This window comes from Ahaetulla prasina, chromosome 1 (genome assembly GCF_028640845.1).
Source record: "Ahaetulla prasina isolate Xishuangbanna chromosome 1, ASM2864084v1, whole genome shotgun sequence".
Classification (NCBI taxonomy): domain Eukaryota; kingdom Metazoa; phylum Chordata; class Lepidosauria; order Squamata; family Colubridae; genus Ahaetulla; species Ahaetulla prasina.
In genome coordinates this window covers 66154478-66177458 of record NC_080539.1, presented here as the reverse complement: position 1 = coordinate 66177458, position 22981 = coordinate 66154478, and the positions used below count along the sequence as shown (strand labels likewise).

Below are 22981 nucleotides of genomic sequence, written 5' to 3'. Positions count from 1 at the left end.
TTCAAGGAGAACAACACGAATCGTTTTGTAGTCCTGAACCTCATTGATAGGAAACCTCATTGATAGAAACTATGGAATGAAATCAAAGCAGTTATTAAGGATGAATGAGAGACTGCCAAAGATCAAGAAACAGAAGAAAGCATACAGCATGTCAGAACAGACAATGGGAATTGCCAAGGAGAAAAAAAGAAGTCAAAGCCAAGAAAGACAAAAATCTTAGAAAGAAAAAAGACTTTCAGAGTGATGTTAGAAGAGATAAGAAGTAGTATTACAGTGTCATCTGTAAAGACATTCAAGATGGAAACAGACATGGAAAAACAAGGAAAGTCTTCCAAAAGATCTCCAAACTCAGGGAGAAGGTTTCAACTTGGGATTGGTACACTAAAGAATGTCAATGGACAGGTAGTAATTGCTTTAAATTAGATCGAACAAAGATGGAAGGTGTTTATTGAAATTCTGTACAGTAAAGATATCAATATGCAAGATATCTTAGAAGATATTCCTTTTTTACCTCTAGCACTAGAAGATGATGTTAGATCAGCATCCCAGTCATTAACAAGGTGGAAGGCTAAAGGAATTGATAGAATATCTGTAAAAATATGGCAAGCAATGGAAGAAAAATCAATAAAGGTTCTAACTTAATTATGCCAGCAAATGTGGAGAGTAACATAGTAGGCAACAGATTGGAAGAGGTGAGTCTATATACAATACCAGAGAAAGGAGACTTAACAGACTCCACACTATTGTACAATGTTCCACAAAACTGAACTGTGTAAAAGTAGAATGAAAAGAGCATTGACACTTTTGAATTTTGATGTTGGAGAAGACACTTGAAGATATCACAGATAGCAAAGGAAACAAACAAACCAAAGAAAAACTCAATGTAGAATTCTCACTTGAGATACAAATGACCAGTCTCAAATTACATATTGTGAATGTGCTATGCCAAGACTTCCTCGAGTAGCCCATAATCCTGGGAAAAGAGGAAGGAAAGAGAAGTTGCTGTCCAGCAGAAAGATGGAGGGACTCAATTATCGTGGCAATAGGTATACCATTGGGAGTTCTGAAGATCTTATTTGGGGACAGATCATCCTGGAGAAGATTGTTGTCACTAAGAGTCAACACCAACTTGATGGCACATAATCAATCAATTAATCAGCCAGTTGGTCAGTCAGTCAATGAGTTGTGTGGATAATTTATACATTGGGTGTGAACAAAGAACTCACCTATCATAACCGCTGAGAAGGCTAGAATAAGACCAGCAACCAGAGCTGAAGTCACTACTGACAAGACCAAAGAAAGAGGAGGATTCTTGGTGGGCAGGATCAGTTCATCTGGAATATAAACATGACAACACATTAGTTGTTTTCAATTTCTCTTCCTGTTACTTTCCCATTTTTAAAACAACCTATATCTGTCGAAAACCATGGACCGACATATTTTGGACTAGTAAAAGACATGTCTTGGATGCACACATTTAAAAATGTAGTGCCATGTGGAGATAGTATCTAAATATTTGCAAGAGAGCTAGAATTAGTACAGTTGCACAAATGATCAATTAAACTTCCACAATGAGCTACCCTAAAAATTTGTTTTGCCACTGTAATCAGAATCCAAAATCAGCAATGGAATTTGATTGGGGGTAATCCAACATAATCAGAGAGCAAAAGAATTAATGTTTGTTATGCAGTGTCTTACCTATGCAAGAGACACCATCATTAGCCAACACGTATCCATAGCCACAAATGCAAACAATTTCCTGAGTCTTCAAATCTCCGTGGCACATATCATGATCACAATGACTGCAGTTCAAATATAGCTTAATGCTGACTTCACCATGCCCCTCTGTCACTAGAGAGTAGATGAAAGAATTATTGATTTGGATAATACCTGTAGGTCAAAGATTCACCCTAAATAAAAAACCAGTAAGTAGGATAATTGTGAAACTACCAGCAAAACTGATAGGGTCAAATAGCTTTGGTTATCGGAAGAGGCAGGGTGGGGGTGAAAGCCGGAATAGCTTCCCAATATTTTCAGTAGTATAATATTGCTACTTGCACATATGATTTATGCCCAAATTATATTTTCATGTGATTCTTTTTGTCTATGGATTTTACTAAAAATGCACATTAGATAGATAGATAGATAGATAGATAGATAGATAGATAGATAGATAGATAGATAGATAGATAGATAGATAGATAGATAGATAGAATGAATTCTTTATTGGCCAAGTGTGATTGGACACACAAGGAATCTTTCTTTGTGTGACAAATTGTACATATGTTCTCAGTGTACGTAAAAAGAAAAGATACATTCGTCAAGAATCATAAGGTACAACACTTAATGATAGTCATAGGGTACAAATAAGCAATCGAATCACACCAGGAAACAATCAATATAAATTGTAAGGATACAGGAAACAAAAAATATAAATCGTAAGGATACATATGCAGAAGAGGAGATGCAAAATTAGTCCCACTCCCTTTTCCACCTTTACTGGAAGATACTTGGTTTGAATTGAATTGGTTTGAATAAATAAATTGCTCCAGATTGGAGATCACTCCCCCAACATGGTATTGCCTCAGTCATGTTAGAATTATAGTTCCTAACCAGAATATTTGCTGAAATGAATTCAGTATTAGGAGAATAGTAGTCAGAACATCTAAAGAGCATCAGTTTAGAAAAGATGGTTCTCTAGGAATGTAGAACTTAATACCTTCCTAAGAAGTTTTTACAATGTGTAATTTAACATGGAATGTTTTTAAGCTGTTTCAGAAGACATACTGCCAATATTCTATCTGTACATGTGATAAAATAAATAACTGAAAATACCTTTTAACGCAGGAGTAAAGAGTGAACCATACTGGCTATTAATAAAGGATACACCATCCTCTCCATCCATCTCTGGGTCATTTTGTTCTGCTGCATTGCCACCTATGGAATTGAAAAATATCTTAAATAATTTTTGTATGTATTCCACTAATGCACATCAAAGAGCAACAAAATCTCTTGCAGCACTTTAAAATTAAATAATACATTGTAGCATACCTTTGTGTGTGAGCTTTATGTGAGTAATCTGATATAAATACATCTTCATGAATGTTGAAAAAATACAACTCATCATCTTTTGGGATTATGAGGCCAAAAGGCCAATTAGTATAAGAGATAAAATTATATTTTGAATACAAATGAATATAGAATTAAATTCAATAGATATAATGGTCCATTGGCATAGTGATAACAGATCACTAGATACCATAAGTTGCCACATATTAAAAATGATATCACTCAGGAAAAAAATCACAGGATGTTTTGATAATTCACTTTGGGTATTCCAACTTCAATTAAAGTGATCATCTTAAGAAACCTCTTGTGATCAGGAACTCTAAGTACATGAAGGTTTGTGAGTTCCCTCTCCAATAACAGAGCAATGAGGTCAGGGCCTCTGTGTAACTTTCTCTTTTGATTGTTCACTCTGAACAATCAAAGAAGGATTATTTTAGTCTTACCATAGATTTATAAAATTCTTGTACTTAATACACATACATTTGGCCAATTGGAATACATATATAAACTCAACTTTGGAGCACTAGAAAGTACTTATTCAAGAATTTGTTTATACTTCAAACATGCTTTGTCTATTCATCACCAGTGGGAATAGATCTGATTAAGTGGTCTGACCTACTAAAGTTATGCCACAATATATCTTTCAGGTGACACAAAATATTTTTTCATGCAACATGGCTACCTTTTTGGTATTTTTCAAATGCAGGTAAATAAATTATACCAGTGATCAACAGTCCAAAAAAAAAAAAAAGCATCTAACAGAGAAGAAAGCATACGTCTGGCAAAATATCCAAAAAATTCCATATGGTTGCAGCTTAATTGTTTTTTAAGCTCTAACATTCAGAATCTCATTTTAACAAGACTTTTGGGTTATTAATGAAGTAGATGAACATTATGGCAATGTCCCAGCCAAAAAGATGACAAATTAGAAAAAAAAAGACATAACATAATCTCTGTACAGCCATTTGAATGAAAGACTGAAAATATCATGATATGCAAAAGTTAAGCTATACACAGCAAGTAATAATAATTAGGGAACTATTCTTTTATTAGTTTATTCAGTCTACAACAATCTCTCCAGTATAGAAACTTATGGATAAATATGGTCATTCTGAAATGGCAGCCAATGTTAAACTGGGTTATGAAACTGTGCATTCATATCTTATTGTTTATTGTTTATTCACGCCACTACATGTTTACTGGACCCGTGTCCTTCCTGGCTGGTACTGGCCACTCAGGAGGTGACACGAGGCTGGCTCCAGAGGATTATCAACGCTTCTTTGTTGGAAGGGGTTTTCCCTGCCGCCTTGAAAGAGGCGGTGGTGAGACCCCTCCTCAAGAAGCCCTCCCTGGACCCAGCTATTTTGGGTAATTATCGTCCAGTCTCCAACCTTCGCTTCGTTGCGAAGGTTGTAGAGAGTGCTGTGGCGTGACAGCTACCCCAATACCTGGATGAAGCCGTCTATCTAGACCCGTTCCAGTCCGGCTTCCGACCCGGATACAGCACGGAGACAGCTTTGGTCGCGTTGGTGGATGATCTCTGGAGGGCCAGGGACAGGGGTTATTCCTCTGCCCTGGTCCTATTAGACCTCTCAGCGGCTTTTGATACCATCGACCATGGTATCTTGCTGCGCCGGTTGGGGGGATTGGGAGTGGGAGGCACCATGTATCGGTGGTTCTCCTCCTATCTCTCCGAGCGGTCGCAGACGGTGTTGACAGGGGGGCAGAGGTCGACCGCAAGGTGCCTCACTTGTGGGGTGCCGCAGGGGTCGATCCTCTCGCCCCTTCTGTTCAACATCTATATGAAGCCGTTGGGTGAGATCATCAGTGGCTTTGGGGTGAGATACCAGCTGTACGCTGATGACACCCAGCTGTACTTTTCCACCCCGGGCCACCCCAATGAAGTTGTTGAAGTGCTGTCCCGGTGTTTGGAAGCCGTACGGGTCTGGATGGGGAGAAACAGGCTCAAGCTTAATCCCTCCAAGACGGAGTGGCTGTGGATGCCGGCATCCCGATTCAGTCAGCTGCAGCCGCAGCTGACTGTTGGAGGCGAGTTATTGGCCCCAAAGGATAGGGTGCACAACTTAGGTGTCCTCCTGGATGAACGGCTGTCGTTTGAAGATCATTTGACGGCCGTCTCCAGGAGGGCCTTCCACCAGGTTCGCCTGGTTCGGCAGTTGCGCCCCTTCCTTGATCGGGATGCCTTGTGCACAGTCACTCATGCGCTCGTTACCTCTCGCTTGGATTATTGTAATGCTCTCTACATGGGGCTCCCCTTGAGGTGCACTCGGAGGCTTCAGTTAGTCCAGAATGCAGCTGCGCGGGTGATAGAGGGAGCTACGCGTAGCTCCCATGTAACACCGCTCCTGCGCAGACTGCACTGGCTACCTGTGGCCTTTCGGGTGCACTTTAAGGTTTTGGTTACGACCTTTAAAGCGCTCCATGGCTTAGGGCCTGGGTACTTACGGGACCGCCTGCTGTTACCACATGCCTCCCACCGACCCGTATGCTCTCACAGAGAGGGACTTCTCAGGGTGCCGTCCGCCAAGCAATGTCGGCTGGCAGCCCCCAGGGGAAGGTCCTTCTCTGTGGGGGCTCCCACACTCTGTAACGAGTTTCCCCCGGGATTACGCCAAATACCTGACCTTCGGACCTTTCGCCGCGAACTGAAGACATATCTTTTCATTCGCGCGGGGCTGGCTTAAATTTTATTGATTTTAAATTTTCTACTACTAATTTTTAAATGGGGTTTTAGTTTTTATATATTTTAAAGTTTTAGGCCAATTATAATAAGTTTTTTAATTTGCATTTTAAATTGTATATTGTATTGTCTGTTTTTACTTTTGCCTGTACACCGCCCTGAGTCCTTCGGGAGAAGGGCGGTATAAAAATCAAATAAATAATAATAATAATAATTTATTTAACCCTATGGTATAGGGTTTCCTGACTAAGCAGGGAGTTGAACTAAAAGAAATTGGATTAATTAATTAATAAATAAATGGTTCTATTCTGTTCTATTCTGTTCTACTCTATTCTAATTTTTGTTCAAGCCAACCAATCTACCAACCAATCATTCAACCAGTCCCAGTTGCTCTTTCAAGAGTAGAATACATAACTAAATCATTGGTAAATTTAAATATTCATAGATGAGATATCATTCTATTTTTTCCAAGAGAAGGTATGTACATATGAGAGACTGTTGATAAGTTTTTTGAGTTATAACATCTCTCCTGATTATTGGCAATTATAATCCAAAATGTCTTTTGAGTGCTAGATGTATTTATGTAATATGTATGCAGTTAAATTAATTGCTGTAAATATTTATTAGTTTCCTTTGAGATTCTCAAATATATTTGTGAAGAGCTGATTACCATGATAGAGTTACTGTAATGTGCTTTCAGTTTGGTGTAAAAGGTCATCTGTACCATTTGCATCACTCAACAATGTGCCAAGAACAGGATTTTCTGTAAGTTCTTCTGAACATCATAGATTGCTATGTATTTGATATGGACCTGAACTGGTCCTCACATTCTGGTATACAAACGATCAACTTAAAACATCTCATTATAATACAAACACGGTAGTCACCACATCTACCTCACTTGTAGTCAAAGATGTTAGTAAAGTAAAATATCATAATTTACCTATAAGTGAGAAGAAGTGGGATTCAGGATGCTCAAAGTGATTGAAGACAATTTTTTTGCAAAAATTTTGTTTTCCTCGAGAAGGCCATTTTAAGCTAGGGAGTGTCTAAGACTCAGTAATACTAAGACCTATTCTTGTAAGTCTTCTATTCTGATGGCACTTCCATTTGCAAGGAAGATAAGAGGTCTGATTTATTTGCTTAATCTCTTGAACTTTGAGCTGAGGGATATTCATGGTAAAAAAAACAACCTCTTAATGAAAACAGTTCTTTGACACCACCACATCCATACCACCCAATGGTTTGTGTGATTCGTTCTTTTGTAATGTTAAGGAACAAAAAGCAAACTTCACCATCTTTTAAACATTTGCAGCAGAATCTTGAAGGTTGATGGCATGTCCTCATGAGCCTTTTCTTTTCACCAAATATGATGCATTTGAATACTTTTGTCAAGCATTCTGCCACATTGACTATGCCACAGATTTGGACTTGCACTAATGCCAAGGGGTATTTTAGCAGTTTGACAGAGATAGTAGTGTAATTTGCAGAGATTTAATGCCACAAAGTAATGCCAAATAAATGTCTCTCTTTCACCATGGGGATATACACCAACCTTCATAAACACACACATAAAAGTTGATTTTTCTCTGGGTTCTTTTCATTAAAATATATTTGACAATATTCATCTAGTAGTAAAAGGCAAAATATACACAGGGATCAAGAATTCTGCATACGATTTTTCCAAGTCATTGTTTGTTAATAAAAATCCAAAAATGTATAGTTGAAATCAATCAGGTATAATTTCTTGTAGATTTCCATTTTTTGCACAATGGCCATTGCACAATTTGAAATTGGAAAGCAAAGAACATTGAGGATCACTTTCCACCATACTTACGCATCTTAGTGTCCAGCTGTGACAAGTGACGTGCTTTTTTTCCCTTTGGAAGAACAGAAGCTCCTCACAGCTGTCCTTCCTTCCCTTTTAGCCAAGATTATCTACAGAATTTAAAATCTAGCAATGGATAAATTGCTATAATTCAACCATGCAGATTCTTGGACACCCTGTATAAATATGCAGCATTATGAAAAACTGAATATAAAGATAGATGTCAAGGTAAATATAGATATGTCAATTATAGGAAAAAAATATTTCAAGATTTTGCTGAGTATTAGCACTAAGGGAGGGAAAGGGACACCTTGAACACAAAGCCACTTTACCTATATATCCTCCGCCTCCTCCACCTGAGGAGCACCCCCCTCCACCCCCTCCGAAACCCCCTCTTGTCTCCCACCCCCACTTCTTCATGGCTTGGGGGCAGGATTTTCCTCCGGTAGCGCCTTCCAGCAACGATTTTCCTGACCAGAGGAGGGAAGTGTTATCATTCCAGCCGCCTCCACCACCTGCAATTCAACAGAAGGAAAAAGAACTTGCATAAGTATTTGTTGTAGTGCCCTAGAAGGCACTGACAATCAGGATGAGATCAAGCTTCCCATAGGAAGAGTTTGTACAGATTTCCTAAGAAAGCCTAAACATTTTTAGTATGGTATGCATTCTCTCAAGACAACAAAACCTAAACTCTTAAACCTAATTCTGTTTATCTACAGTATAGATTACACAGCAGTAGGATATACACATACTGGAAAAAGTCTATATGATGTTACTGAGCCAGTTAGATTTATCGAATATGGCCCTATCTATAAATATATCTATTCAAATAATTTATATGTCAGGGATCCAAGGAACACCCCCAACGAAATAAAGCTCTGAGGCTTGAGGTTCCTCAAAGTTCCAATTTATTAGAGATGTCAAATTGGCACAGCTGGGAAAACCCGAAACTGAAAGCTTCCAGGTTTTCCACACCCAGTTGACAGTTCACAGCCCTGCCCCACACTCACAAGTTCATCACATTGTCCAATCAACTCTTCACACTCAACTGGATACAATCTTCAGGCAGTCTCCATCAGACGTAGGATGTCCTTGAATACGGAATGTTGTTAGGACTAACTTTCTACCGCTCCAACAACAACCCCCTCCCAACTTTCCCAGCTAAAATATGTGGCAGTTAAGAAGCAAAAAGAAAATTGCCTTCCAAAACTGACATTATATCTCCTTGGTATGTGAGAAATAAAGGCCCTCTAATTAGTGTATAAGTACATGTAAAATATTAAATCTGAGTAAAACACATTTTGTCTGTTTCAGGAATTGAATTTCTTAGACCAAGTCTATTGTTAGTTTGTGTGTGTGTGTGTGTGTGTGTGTGTGTGGTGTGTTCCTTGGTACTGAAATAATCAATATGAGGAAACTTATAATGTCTCCTGTTCCCAGCACACATGTATAGTTGGTGCATTTGGAAATAGGACTTTCAAGGGAGAAAAAATAGGGTGCCAAAATTCAGGTTTGTCATTCAGATGAACCAAGATTCAGTTCTTGCTACTTCCAAAGAGCAGATAAACCACTAATGGGAAATTTTTGAAAGCCACCAAACAGATTGGACCAAATATTTTGATAGCTAAAATTTGCATTGTTTGGAGATTATCTGAGGCTGTAATGGGCATGATGAGGACACAAATTGTCTGAGAATCTATGACTTGAGCTCTAGGACTATACTAAGTTTTAAAAATGAAGTAACTGTAGGATTTTAAGTTTATAGCAAAGTTTCTGAATGGTTTTTATTTCAGAATTATGACGCCACCAATTTTCAGCTACAAAACTGAGTGTTGCCAAAAAAATAACAACAACAAAATGGGAGTGATGGGGGATGACAACGATAACATGTAGGAATATAGGAACTCAAGTTGCTGTCCCCTACCCTACACAATTTTCACAAACAACTTAATGCTCTAATATCTAGTAGATCCCTTGACCCTAAATTGTACAATAGAATTAAGAAAGGTGTAGGTTAGAGGGAGCTCAGAACAAATGATCTTTCGGTAATAATTTGATGCTTTCCCCATGCTCTTTATATTTCCTCCTACCTAAGGTGAATGGGTGATAACATCATTTTTTGTTCCTCTATGGGTCTTATTCTAGATAATAAAAGAGAATTTCCTATAGAAATGCTTTCAAAAGAGAAGAGAATTTGGGAGAAATGCTCATGAGCCAAGTGTGATTTTTTTTGGACTTCTTTTGTTGTTAAGGTGGATAAAGGTTATTTGGGAATGTCTCCAGGGTCCTGAAATTTCCAGGAGGTCTGCTTCACTTAAATCCCAAAGCAAATGATCATACAGCAACTTTTTCTAGTGAACTTTTTCACTATGGTTGCTGCTGAAGAGGGGTTGAGAAATTAAGAAGTGGAAGGATTTTTCATTCCCCTAAAACGAATGATCAGTCATATGGTTTATCTAGAGAACACTGAAAAGTATTTTTGTATTCTTTTTTTCCTGTTGGCAAAAGTAGACACCTATAAATACAAGTCTGTTCCTTTTTCTCACATACACACAGAAGAGAAAATTGCAAGGAACAGTGTCAACAAGCAATTGTAATCCTAACTAAATGGGAAAATGCGCATTATGTAGAGTTATAGTTTTTTATCTACTTTTCCTGACATTTGGATTTGTTTTCCTTTTGTGATAAATATAGTACATTTTAATGCTCCTAAACCGTGTAACTTAATTTCTGTTTTTTGCTACTTAGTCCCGCATTATGGGTTTTTAATTACACTTTTGAGTCTGTTCACTCCTGCTGTTTTATTATTCTTTGTTGCTATCCCTCTACTTATTTTTAGCCCATTTCATTTGTTTTCATTTTGATGTATTTTTATGCAAATGATTTAGAAATAACATTTTACACATTGTTTTTAAAATGTTTATGCAAGCTGTCATTGGAAAAAAAAATAATGTGAAATATGGCATTAGAAATTAAAATAAGTAACAAAACATCACTCACTGATGCTCTGAAACATTATCACAATCTGATCTGTCTAAGGCTCATAGGAGCAGCTGTCTTGATATTTATAAAGAGGCAAACCCTTGGGCTTGAGGTATTCTGGAAATACAATTAAATACATCTGAGGGGGGCACTGGATTAGTACAAAGCAGACTTAAAGGCGTAAAACCTGTTTCTAACTATATTCCCATGAAATAATTATATGCCATTCAGCATTGACAAGAGATGTAATAAATAGCATCGCAGGTTTTTTGTTTTTTTAAAAAAAGTCTGCTTAACAGGGAACAGAAATTGCATAATAAATTTTTCCCAGTTTTCCTAGCAATATCATGCTTATATTTTTTCAACCTTTTCTCTTTGGGGTTGCTATTATTATTATGGTTCATGGCACAGTCAGCCAGATGTTTAGACTGGATTTGGCATTTTTATCAACCTATCGAGTCCTTCCTAAGGACCTGGAATAGGCAGATGTTGATGTTTGATGATGTTAAATGTTATCATCACAAGATGTAAGATGAGATTGTGAGTAAAGCTACCTTTTGGAATATTATTATTATTATTATTATTATTATTATTATTATTATTATTATTATTATTATTATTATTATTATTATTATTATTAACTTTATTCATTAAACATGAAACTCAGTCAATTGAACATTCAAAAATGCATCACAAATATCATCGACTGGCGCTAATGGTTGATAAGGGTTGCTGCCAGCATCCTAAGTATCAACTAAGTGATGATGATGATGATGATGATGATGATGATGATATTGCAAAGTCAGTCAGAATTTTACACTGGATTTGGCATTTTTGTCCACCTTGAGCCCTTCTCAAGATGTTGTTGTTTGATGGTGTTAAAGGTATCATCGCAGGATATGTTCTGTTCCAAGTAATGCTACTTTTTGCAATTGACTGATGGTGATTTCAATGTTGATGGTGTTCAAGCGATGCTTTAGATCAGGGCTGTCAAACTCGCAAACTGCAGGCTGGATGTGTCACGCGCTGGCCATGGCCACACCCGGTTTAGCAAAGGAGAAATAAGTCACAATACGTCACGTGATGCTGCCGTGACGATGCAAGATTGACATCCCTGCTCTAGTTGTTTTGGACTGCACCCCAGCTGCCCACTGTTTGTACTACCTTTGCTTTCTTTTCCCACAGTTTTGCTACTTCTATTTGTAGATCTTTATATTTTGTGATTTTCTCTAGTTCTTTCTCTTTTATTCTGCAGTTACTGTGGTTTGTTACACAGTCAGCCAGATGTTCAGATTGGATTTGGAAATTTTGTCTACCTATTGACTCCTTCCGAAGGAGCTGGAGTAGGCAGATGTGGATGTTTGATAGTGTTACAGATATCACTGCAGGGTGTAAGCTGTTTCAGATAAAGCTGTCTTGTTCATAATCACGTGAAATCACATCTGTCAGTTCATTAGGTCTTCATACACATACGTTCTTTTATGTTCATATGCATCAAGTTCTTCCCAAGAAACTAGGATGTTACAATGTATCATATATGTGCTGATCCAAGCAGTGTGGCCTTTTGTATTTGACAGTTGGAATTTTTTGTCAATGTGCAAATTTTCGAAGTGCCATCCAAGATTTTTGGGTATAGCACCCAGTGTGCTATTGACCATGGGGGTCATCATGCTGGTTTATGCCATACATCTCCAATTCTTTGTCTTCTATTCTATTATTCCCTGGTATTGCCACATCAGTTATCCACACTTTCTTCTTTTCAACCACTGTTAAATCTGTGTCATAAGCCAAGAGTGTTCCAGTTTGTATACAGAAATCTCACAATATTTTGACCTGCTCATTTTTAACTACATTTCAATTCTATAGTCCCAACAGTTTTTCAGTATCGGGCACATGATAATTTTTACAGATGTTCCAATAAATTATTTTTGGCAACTGGGTCATATCATTGTTTACAATTAGTTTGTGCATCTTCTTGCACAAGCTAAGGATGTGATTTACTGTTTCTTCTGCTTCTTTGACAATTTTAAAGTTCTAGCCTTAATTGCATTGGTATATATAGCTTGGTCTTGACCAACCAAAATCTAGCTTTCAGTTTCTTTTCTTAATGTTCCAACTGTAAGCTATTGACAGGTTTTATCCTTTATCCACTTTGCTCGCTGTCTTTTGTAGAGATTGACTATGCAATGTTTTCCCTTGCCAGCAATCTGTGACTAATTTTATTACATTGTTTCAATATTCATGTTTTGGTTTTGCATATTCAGCAGTTCCAATTTTTGACTTGCATCAATACTTGTTCTTGGCTGTTTTTCACATAGTCAGCTGATGTATACTTTTCTTTTTTGACAGTTCATTGGCCTTGAAATAAATCTCTGCCTCCATTGCTGCAGGGCAGGAATAATCTATCAATATCACTATGGGGATGTAATGCATAGTGAATAGTCTTGGTTTTCTTGTGTTTTGGTCCAAACTGTCTTGCTCAGCTTATGTTCAGTTAATAATTCTAGCAGTTTTACTGTATCACAGTTATGGTCCAGGTATTCATGGCTTTGATGTTGTTTCTTCCATTCAATTTTGTCACTCTTTGGATGTATATCTTTACTAATCACTTTTTACACTTGGCCATGCTTGATGTTATCCAATTCTAAAAAGCTCAGGCACTTGTAGGTTTCATCCTGATGGCTGCTGATGGTTTAGCCATTTGGCATTTCAATTCCATTACTGTTTGTGATTTTAGCCCAATTTATTGCTACCGCAGCACATTTTTCAAGGCCAAAGTCCATGGCTATAGCTGTGCTGAAATCTTTTACAGTATCTGTCAACGAAGGATTTCAATTTCTGATTTTCCACAAAGTTTCAGATCATCAATACAAAGCAAATGTGAGATTTTATTAGCATTTTTTGCTGTGTGGTATCCAAGATTTGTTTTTTTCAAAATCACTGAAAGTGGGAGCACAGAAATGGCATATAATAAGAAAGATAATAAGTAGCCTGGAAGATGCCTCCACTAATATTGACAAACCCATATTTTTCATTTCCAACTACCAATTTGTCTTCCACTGTTTCATTATTTTTTCTATAAACATTCTAATGTTTTTATTGATAATAGTTGTTTTCAAACATTTGATGATCCAACTATGTGGTAATGAATCAAATGTTTACTTTTGATTATAAAAACAGAATATGTTGGTTTGAAGGTTCTTTCTTTTGAAGAACCTACTTCTTGGCAAGGTCGTAAAATGTGGGATAGACAGCACTACCACCCAGTGGGTTTGCAACTGGCTGAAAAATTGTACTCTATGGAACTACACCCACTCGGAAGAAAGTAATCAGTGGGGCACTCCACTGGTTCTGTATTAGGCCCAGTACTCTTCAATATCTTCATAAATGATCTACACGACAGGATTGAAGGGGAACTCATCAAATTTGCAGATGACACAAAACTGGGAGGAATAGTCAATGCCCCAGAAGACAAACACAAGATCCAAACTTGAACACTGAGCCCCAAGTAACAAAATGAAATTCACTGTAGATAAAAGTAAGGTTCTACACTTAGGTAATAAAAACCAACTGTATAGGTATATAAATGAAACTTGGCTTAATGCCAGCAACTGCAAGAAGGATCTTATAGTTCTAATGGATATCATTTAAATATGAGCTAAAGTGTGCAGCAGCAGCCAAAAAGGCCAATGCAATCCTAAACTGCATTAATAGAGGGATAGAATCAAGATCATGTGAAATTATAATACTGTTTTACAAAGTTCTAGTAAGGCCACACTTGGAATACTGCATCCAGTCTGGTCACTACAATACAAAAATGATGTTCAGTCTCTGGAAAGAATGCAGAGAAGAGCAACAAAAATGATTAGGGAGTGGAGATTAATTTCAATGATGCCAGTTTTTCTACTGCTCATTCTGCATATGCCATAATTTTCTTTTTTAATTCTTTGGTGTGTCTGTGTGTCAGTTTGTTTCAGTGCTGGCCATTACTGGTTTTATTGTTGTTACTTTTTCTAATTTATCATTTCTGTAGTTCATATCAGCTGTTTTATTTATGTTTCCAATTTTCTATTTTGCTATTGTTGGTCACATAGTCAGCCAGACATAACATACTGACAATTACTTTTCTTTGTCTCTGTGCAACACATTTTGTAAGCATTTTATTGTCTATATCCAATACAAGGGACGCGGTGGCTCAGTGCTAAGACACTGAGCTTGTCAATTGAAAGGTTGGCAGTTCAGCGATTCGAATCCCTAGTGCCGCGTAATGAGGTGAGCTCCCATTACTAGTCCCAGCTTCTGTCAACCTAGCAGTTCGAAAGCACATAAAAAATGCAAGTAGAAAAATAGGGACCACCTTTGGTGGGACGGTAACAGCGTTACATGCACCTTTGGCATTTAGTCATGCTGGCCACATGACCACGGAGACGTCTTTGGACAGCGCTGGCTCTTTGGCTTTGAAACGGAGATGAGCACCACCCCCTAAAGTCAGGAACGAATAGCAAATATGTGCGAGGGGAATCTTTACCTTTACATCCAATACACAAGATCATTGAAATGTCTTCATTTGCTTTTGAACTGTCAAAACCTGCATTTCCTTGTGACAATGTATTGGTGGTGACATGCTGGTGATGGGAAGGAATGTGTCCAAAGTCATTAAAACTTCCATTTACTCTTTCTCATACCTTGCTTATTCTCTCCCAAAAAAGGTGTCTGCTACTATAGTCAATGTTATGGCTGTGGCAGTTGCGATCAAAGCTCTACCTGTTTTTAACATACAATGGAAGGAAGGAAGGAAGAAAGAAAGAAAGAGAAAAAAGAGAAAGAAAGGAAAGAAGGAAGGAAGAAAAAGGGAGGGAGGGAGGGAGGGAGGAAGGGAGGGAGGGAGGGAGGAAGGAAGGAAGGAAGGAAGATGGAAAGAACTTGCATTGTTAGGGCTGCTATCATGACTTTTTTGATCATACCCTGTGGGCCCATCTATTTCCCAAACATGTGCTCAGAGAAGCAGTAAGCAACTCTTATTAGAACTCTGACAAGTCTCAGAGACTTTGCGCATTACCAGAGGCAGAATGTTACACAGTCTGAACATCTTTTACATTCATATTTTGAAGGAGTTTGGGCAATTAGAAAGGAAGGGTCAGGGAATAAGCCTGAACTGAATAGAATATCTATTACATTAAAAATGGTTGTTATACTAGAAATAAAGATCATGAAACCAAGCTAGTGTGGACACCTGAATTGTTTGCAAGATCATTCTAACTCAGCACAGAGCCACAGAATAAGTAGCATATATTGCCTTTACCCGCATAATCAGCAACAGGGATTGTTTTATTATTCTTAAAGATAAGTTGCCCTTAAATCCTGCTCTAGTATTAGGAAGCTACGTTAGTAGCCTACTACTACTGAAATAATAACAGGGCAAAAGATCCCCTTTTAAGGTATACATTTTTGCAGAAGCTTTTTAACATTTTAATCTATACAAGGATAATTTTTAAAAAAACATTTAAAGGTGGATTGATTTGAAAAAGTTATTTTTCATCAATAATAGAACAGAATACATATATATTAAAATGATTTTAAATCTATTAAACTGCAAATACAAACTGCTGCTATACGCCGTAAGGATAAAAAATGACTAATCCGTATTGAATAATCTTCACTCTGAGTTTATTTATTTTCAAATTCTGGTGGAAGATATCACTCTGATTAATTGGTCAAAATATAATTTATACTTTTTCTGCCTCTCAAGCACTGCATATATTCAGAAGCATATCATTTTCTTTGAACGAATCTCATGAATATTTATAATTTGGGCAATTTAACATGAATAATTCTGCAAAACGATATGGGAAGAAAACGACAGCTGTAGATTCTACATTCCCACCAATAGTGCTCCAGCAATCCTTCTTCACTAATGTTAATGGCTGTGATCCAAATAATTTTATGAATGTACAAGAGAGAACCATATGGATAGTGGGAACCTAGTCTGATGAATTGTCACTGCAGCAGTCTGAGGACACCGACCGCTGCTTTTCCAACCCTTGTTTGTCAGGCAGCAGAAATAGATCAGCTGATGCCAAATGCCTGTTCTGACTGCTTGGGAATTCCTTTGTGGATCACAAGCCATGGCTTCTACACCAAGTCTTTTGATAAGCCTGGCAAAGAGGTTGGAACAATTTCTTACCTGCGGCTCCAGATTTCCCATTGAACCCCGGAATAGATATATCGTTCTCCAGCCTTTCCTGGTTTAATACATAGGCTTTGGCCCTGTAGGCCCTGCCACCTCCTCCTGCTGCAATGATCAAGGGCACTGGCTTTCCGTTCTCGATCTTCAAAGGTAGAGATAAAATGAGAGTTTAACTGTGCCAGGTGTGCAAATAATAAATGTGTTCCTTATGTATAAACTGTACTTCACAACCCTCACAGGGTTGTAGATTGATCTAAGTTACTGTTGCATTTTTATACACAGCGAACCTTGATTTAACAAATCTTGGCTTAATAGATTTTGGATGCTACAGGCAAATTTTGTTTTTGGATGCCACCCACAATTTACAGATGTTCATTTTTTTTCCAAAATAAACCAGACAGCAGTTGCTTCTGTGCCTGTACTGGCAATCTTGATGGACTGGTATTTGTTGTTTTAGATCTTCTGGCTTTAATTTTGAAGTGCTGCTACTGTGGCTTTAAAAGCTTCAAAGAATCCAATGGTGGGCAGAAAAAAAGCAATTTTAGAAGGTGTTTGTGTCAGTTCACTAGTTGATCAATTTATAAAAATGCGTCACTCCTCTGCAAACAATGCATAATGCAATATGGATAAAAATTCAATGATGCATGATAAAACTACAACACAATAACAATTGCAGTGTCACTGGTGGCCTCAGATCTGATTTCAGCTGTGGCCTTCTGGACTAGCCAGGCTTAATTATTCTACAGATGGTTATAAGGTCCTTGCCCTGATGGCTAAGCTATTCCAAAAGATGGAAGCAGCCATTGCAAATGCCTCTTCAATGCTCCCTTCAGTTGTACCTATTGATAAGAAGGTACTTTCTGCAAGCAGTCTCATTTATTTATGAAGGATAAGTGGCCGCGATACCCAGAGTCATGTAGAGCTTTGTAGATGATAACCAGTGCCATGAATTATGTTATAAATGAATTGTAATCAATGCAGCTCCCATAAAAATAGTATCACATGACTATACTGTCATTGTCTTGTAAGCACATTGGCACCCACATTTTGCACCAGCTGAAGTTTCCGGGGGGGGGTGGTGGTCTTCAAAGACAAGAGATCACATTTCAGCAATCCAACTGTGAAATGTCAAAGGTGTAAGTGTTTGCCTTCATTATGTCCTGATCCACCTGGGCAAAAACCCTCCGGGTCACAGTCTCTACTGCTTTTTCAGTAGAAATGATGTACCCTGGTGGCTATTTGGTTACAAGTCTTTTCTTTTAACACACCCTTCAATACTGAATTGGTCTCAGAATTTGAATGAACAGCCACTTGCTTGGACTGAATCTGCCTCTCACTGTTTAGACCCTGATAGGTGTCTAGGCATTGGTGTCTGTCACATCTCCCAACTCAGTGGAGAGAGATGTACTTGGATGTCATCAGTGTATTGATAATACCCTACCACATACCAATAGATGACAGCTTCAAGTAGATGCAAATCAAGTTCAGGACAAAACCCAGTTGCCAGATACATCAGACATTTGGAGAAGGCTGCTTTAATCAGGAACTGCAATAAGCCAAAACCTCTAAAAACAGTTAATGCTTTGGGCACAGTATTAAACTGAAATTATTAAGAAAAAATAGAAACAAAGACTTTCTTGAGCCTGTGATGGAAGAGGGAGGTGTGGAAAATATAGAAACCAGGGGCTTTGTTTCAGGGTTTGCATTCTTTCAGAGGTAGTTCCCCAAAGAGCTACTCAGTCTGTTTTTGACACCCTCAATTTTTCTGCTTACCTTTTCTCTTAATACAACCGAGTGTTAGAGAAATATTTTGTTTGAAAAAAATCTCAAATTTAGTCGTCTGCCTCCAAAAGAAGAGCCCATAATCAGAATATAAGGTACATATAATAACATAATAATACCTTAAATATGTACGTTGCACCTCCTCCTCCACCTCCTCCTCCTGCCCATTCTTGGATGCTTCCATTTGCTTTAATTTCATCTTCAACCACATTATTCTCTCCACGGCAGACTTTCTGTATGGCATGATGGATCTGCTCATATAACCAAATAAGCAAATTCAGATGGAGAAATCTCTTCTTGGCCCCCCTCCGAGAGTTACTGAACCTGAATTATCCCTAGCCTAATTCTTAGCTTACACCTGGAGTAGAATGAGAAGAGTTCCAAAGTGAAAGAGCTGTCTTCTCTAATCCAGTTGTACTGGAACATTACATTCTGGAATATTCAATCTTTGTTATCAAATTTACCATCTGGCTCTTTCAGACTGTGGCTGAATCCTCCTTTGCAGAAGGAACAGTTTGCAATTAGCTTAGTATGAAAAGGAGTGTGCTAGAGACCTTTACTTCCTGATAGGTTTTGATTTGTTGACTTTATTACAGGAAATACAGCATGACACACTAGAAATCAATGAAATAAGACATTTTGCAGCAGAAGACTGAGGAGTCACCATGGGATGTACAGCATCAATTCATTCTGAGGCACGTCTAGAACAGACCCAAGCCAATTGGCATGAAACTGATAGTAGGTTACAGGTGCTATGAAATAGAAATTAGGTTCTTGCCTGCCTTTTAACTGTGTTAATTTGCTGTTTAATGTAATGATAAAAGTGCTAGGCAATTCCCTCAGGCAATGGTGTATTTTTATTTGATAAGAGATGGTTGAAAAACAACCCCATCTTCCTGCCAGTAGCCATTTGGTATTCCTGAATATTTCAAGAGATTTTTCATCAAAGCTTAATTATTAGAAATTTATTTCCTAATGCACCACATTGCTCTACTAAGCTCAGAGAGGACATAAGTAGCAGAGTTATGAATGTTGGGTCTGTCATTCTGCTCCTTGGCCCAGCAAGAAGATCTTGCCTCAATCCCGGCTGTATTGGGAAACAGCACAAATTTTAATTTTATGTTGGCATGCTGTCTGTACTGTGAGATTAGAAGTTCAGTATATTCAGTATATTCTTTTCTAAAAGTAGGCTTGCACACTGAGGCATATGCTTTGTGTGGAGCATATTAAAAATTGGATACTTTAGATTGGCTCACAGTCCATGTGGATGGGGATGTCTTATAAATATTGTTAATAAACTTTTACTGCCAGAATAGACACAGTGCAAATAAGGATATATTCTGTTTCTAGGGAACTTCTAACATACAGATGAGAAATTATCTGTGACTGAATGCATTCACTCCAGAGCCTATTCAGGGATTAGAACCAAACCTGTTTAACATTGTTAAAATGCTTACTTATATTCCAGCTTTTTTTCATGAATCTTAAGATGACATAAAAACCTGACTTTTCATGTTTCAGGGATTAGATTATGTTGAAAAATAATCACTTCAATAGGAGTTTGAATTCATAATCGAACCTCTAAGGATAGTGAACCCAATTTCCTCTAGATGTTTTGAACTACTACTTGCCTCATTTTTGAATTGACCAGGCAGGTAGAAACTGATTGTATTTGTGCTGTTTTTTAAATTGTTCTATTTTATTTTATAGTTTTAAATTGCTGTTAGCTTCCCAGAGTCATGAATTTGAAATAGGCAACCATAAACATTTAAATCCATCCATCAATCAAATTGGATCATTTGTTCATTATAATCCCTTATTCAGCCTCTGAACAGTGATCAAATAGCCACAGAATATTTATATACTTCCTTGAATGTTTCATCCATTCATCCATCCATCCATCTTATGTGCTGCCCGTTTCACCTGGAGGTGACTCTTTTGCAACTGATTGATTGCACCCCAAGGTATTTTGTGGCATTTTCAAAATCTGTAAGATGATAGGCATAGCATTGTGAGCCAAACCCTATCCCATGCCACATCATCATACATACAAAAGGGAGAGAACTTGGATTGTGATACTGCAATTGTGTTTATGCAGACTTTCACCCCTACTGCAGATGCTGCTGTAGATACTTGATAGCTGCGAAATGACTGAGAAATTTAATTCCTTGAAAATCATTATAAGGAACTATATCCATGACCTCATACTGTTCCTTGTTTATCCAAACATCTATCTCTTATGGCTATCAAATAATACACAGGCAGGAATTGGCCTCTGCTTCAGGTGTATTGTTTGAATACATCAGGCAATGCCATGTTGTTTAGATCAATTTAATCTATAATCTATAAAAAGAAGAAAAGCCCCTTGGGCATGCTTCACAATAAGAATTTCAGACCAAAGACAGAAAAACATGCATTATTCTTACTCTGTAGTGATTTATATTATTAACAAGCTACAATAATCTAATCTTTACAAGAAGAAAAAGAGAACTGTACTAACTTACTAAACATATCTTTTAAATTTAATTTGTTGATCATTAGGAGCTTGACTAGAATTGGTTCTTCAAGGGCCATTTGGTGTCATAAGAAAACATCTACTAGCTCCATCCAATTCACAACTGGAGGAGGGATGGCTAATCTAACAACTTCATGCAGTGACTCAAAGTTGTTAGATTAGCCAGCTCTTCTCCAATTGTGACACATCATAGTTGGGTTTCTACACACACATACACACACCAGTGGTGAAATCCAATTTTTTTTACTACCGGTTCTGTGGATGTAGCTTAGTGGGCATGGTGTAGCTTGGTGGGTGTGGCAGGGGAAGGATACTGCAAAATCTCCATTCCCACCCCACTCTGGGGCCAGCCAGAGATGGTATTTGCCGATTTGCTGAACTACTCAAAATTTCTGCTACTGGTTCTCCAAACTGCTTAAAATTTCTGCTGGATTTCACCCCAACACACATTGTATTTTATGTATAAATACTATGCATATGAAACACACTTCACAGCAAATGCATAACTGATTACAATCCAATCAAGTTAAAACTACTGCAACTACTTTCACAAAGTCAATGCAATATCTTTGCCTCGATTACATTACCACTCAATAAATTCTTATAAAGATTACAGTGGTCTGTAATTTAATGACTTCATATATTAGAGTATGCCACAATGCCCAGATCACAGATTAAAAATAAGCAAAAGTGTCTGGTTCAAAAGGACAATCAACCTCTTGTATTCATTTATAAGAAGCATCAGGAAAATTTGAATAACAGAATAACACAGTTGGAAAGAATGTTGTGGGTCTTTTAGTCCAATCCCTTGTGCAGGCAGGAAATCCTATATCATTTTAGACAAATAGTTGTCCAATTTCTTCTTAAAAATCTCCAGTGTTGAAACACCCACAACTTCTAGATTCAAGTCTAGGGCCTCTGGTGGCTCAACAGACTAATGCAGTCTGTTATTAACACAGCTGCTTGCAATTACTGCAGGTTCTAGTCCCACCAGGCCCAAGGTTGACTCAGCCTTCCATCCTTTATAAGGTAGGTAAAATGAGGACCCAGATTGTTGGGGGCAATAAGTTGACTTTGTATATACAAATAGGATGAAGACTATTTCTAACATAGTGTAAGCCGCCCTGAGTCTTCGGAGAAGGGCGGGATATAAATGCAAAAAAAAAAGTCATTCTTGATTAATTCTTCTGTCGGGAAATTTCTCCTTAGTTCTAGATTGCTTCTTTCCTCAATTAATTTCCATCCATTGTTTCTTGTTCTGCCTTCAGATGTATTGGAGAATAGGTTGACCCAGGGGTGGAATCTAAACATTTTGCCTACCGGTTCTGTGGGTGTGGCTTAATTGGTGGGTGTGGCTTGGTGGTCAGATGACTGGGTGGCCAATAACAATAAATAATAAAAATAATAAACAAAGTATACAAAACAATAAGTGGTACCAAAAACCATCTTTCACACTTTACACACACACAACACAACACAACACAACACAACTGACACACACAAAATGTAAAAGCAGCTGCACTTCACACAAAATGGCCCTTGCAACAAGCAGGAACCTCACACAACCACAGAAAGCTCAAAAACCAACTTTCACACTTTACACACACACAACACAACACAACTGACACACACACACACACAAAATGCCACATACAGCTTTGTGAGATTTTGTGTGTTTGTGTAGTTAGAGTGAAACACTACAGAAACACACCAAATCTCAGAAAGCTGCACAAATATTTTATTTTATTTTATTTTATTTTATTTTATTTTATTTATATTTTTTAGATCAGGGGTCTCCAACCTTAGTAACTTTAAGGTTTGTGGACTTCAATTCCCAGAGTTCCTCAGCCAGCAAAACCAGCCAGCATTAGTTTCTCGCTGAGGAAATAGATTAGCTAGCAACTGATTCTGTCTGGT

General features: G+C 37.7%; 1 protein-coding gene across 1 annotated transcript in view; it reads right to left on the bottom strand.

Annotated features, from left to right (window-relative positions):
- The window catches only part of ALK (ALK receptor tyrosine kinase), a 173473-nt gene that overhangs the window by 32062 nt on the left and 118430 nt on the right, over positions 1 to 22981 (bottom strand). Inside the window, exons 10-15 of the mRNA XM_058170106.1 lie at positions 18669 to 18800; positions 16765 to 16909; positions 7931 to 8113; positions 2836 to 2937; positions 1699 to 1851; positions 1227 to 1334 (exon numbers count right to left, since the gene is read on the bottom strand). Of these exons, the coding sequence (XP_058026089.1) occupies positions 1227 to 1334; positions 1699 to 1851; positions 2836 to 2937; positions 7931 to 8113; positions 16765 to 16909; positions 18669 to 18800 (823 nt within the window). The remainder of the gene's footprint in view (positions 1 to 1226; positions 1335 to 1698; positions 1852 to 2835; positions 2938 to 7930; positions 8114 to 16764; positions 16910 to 18668; positions 18801 to 22981) is intronic.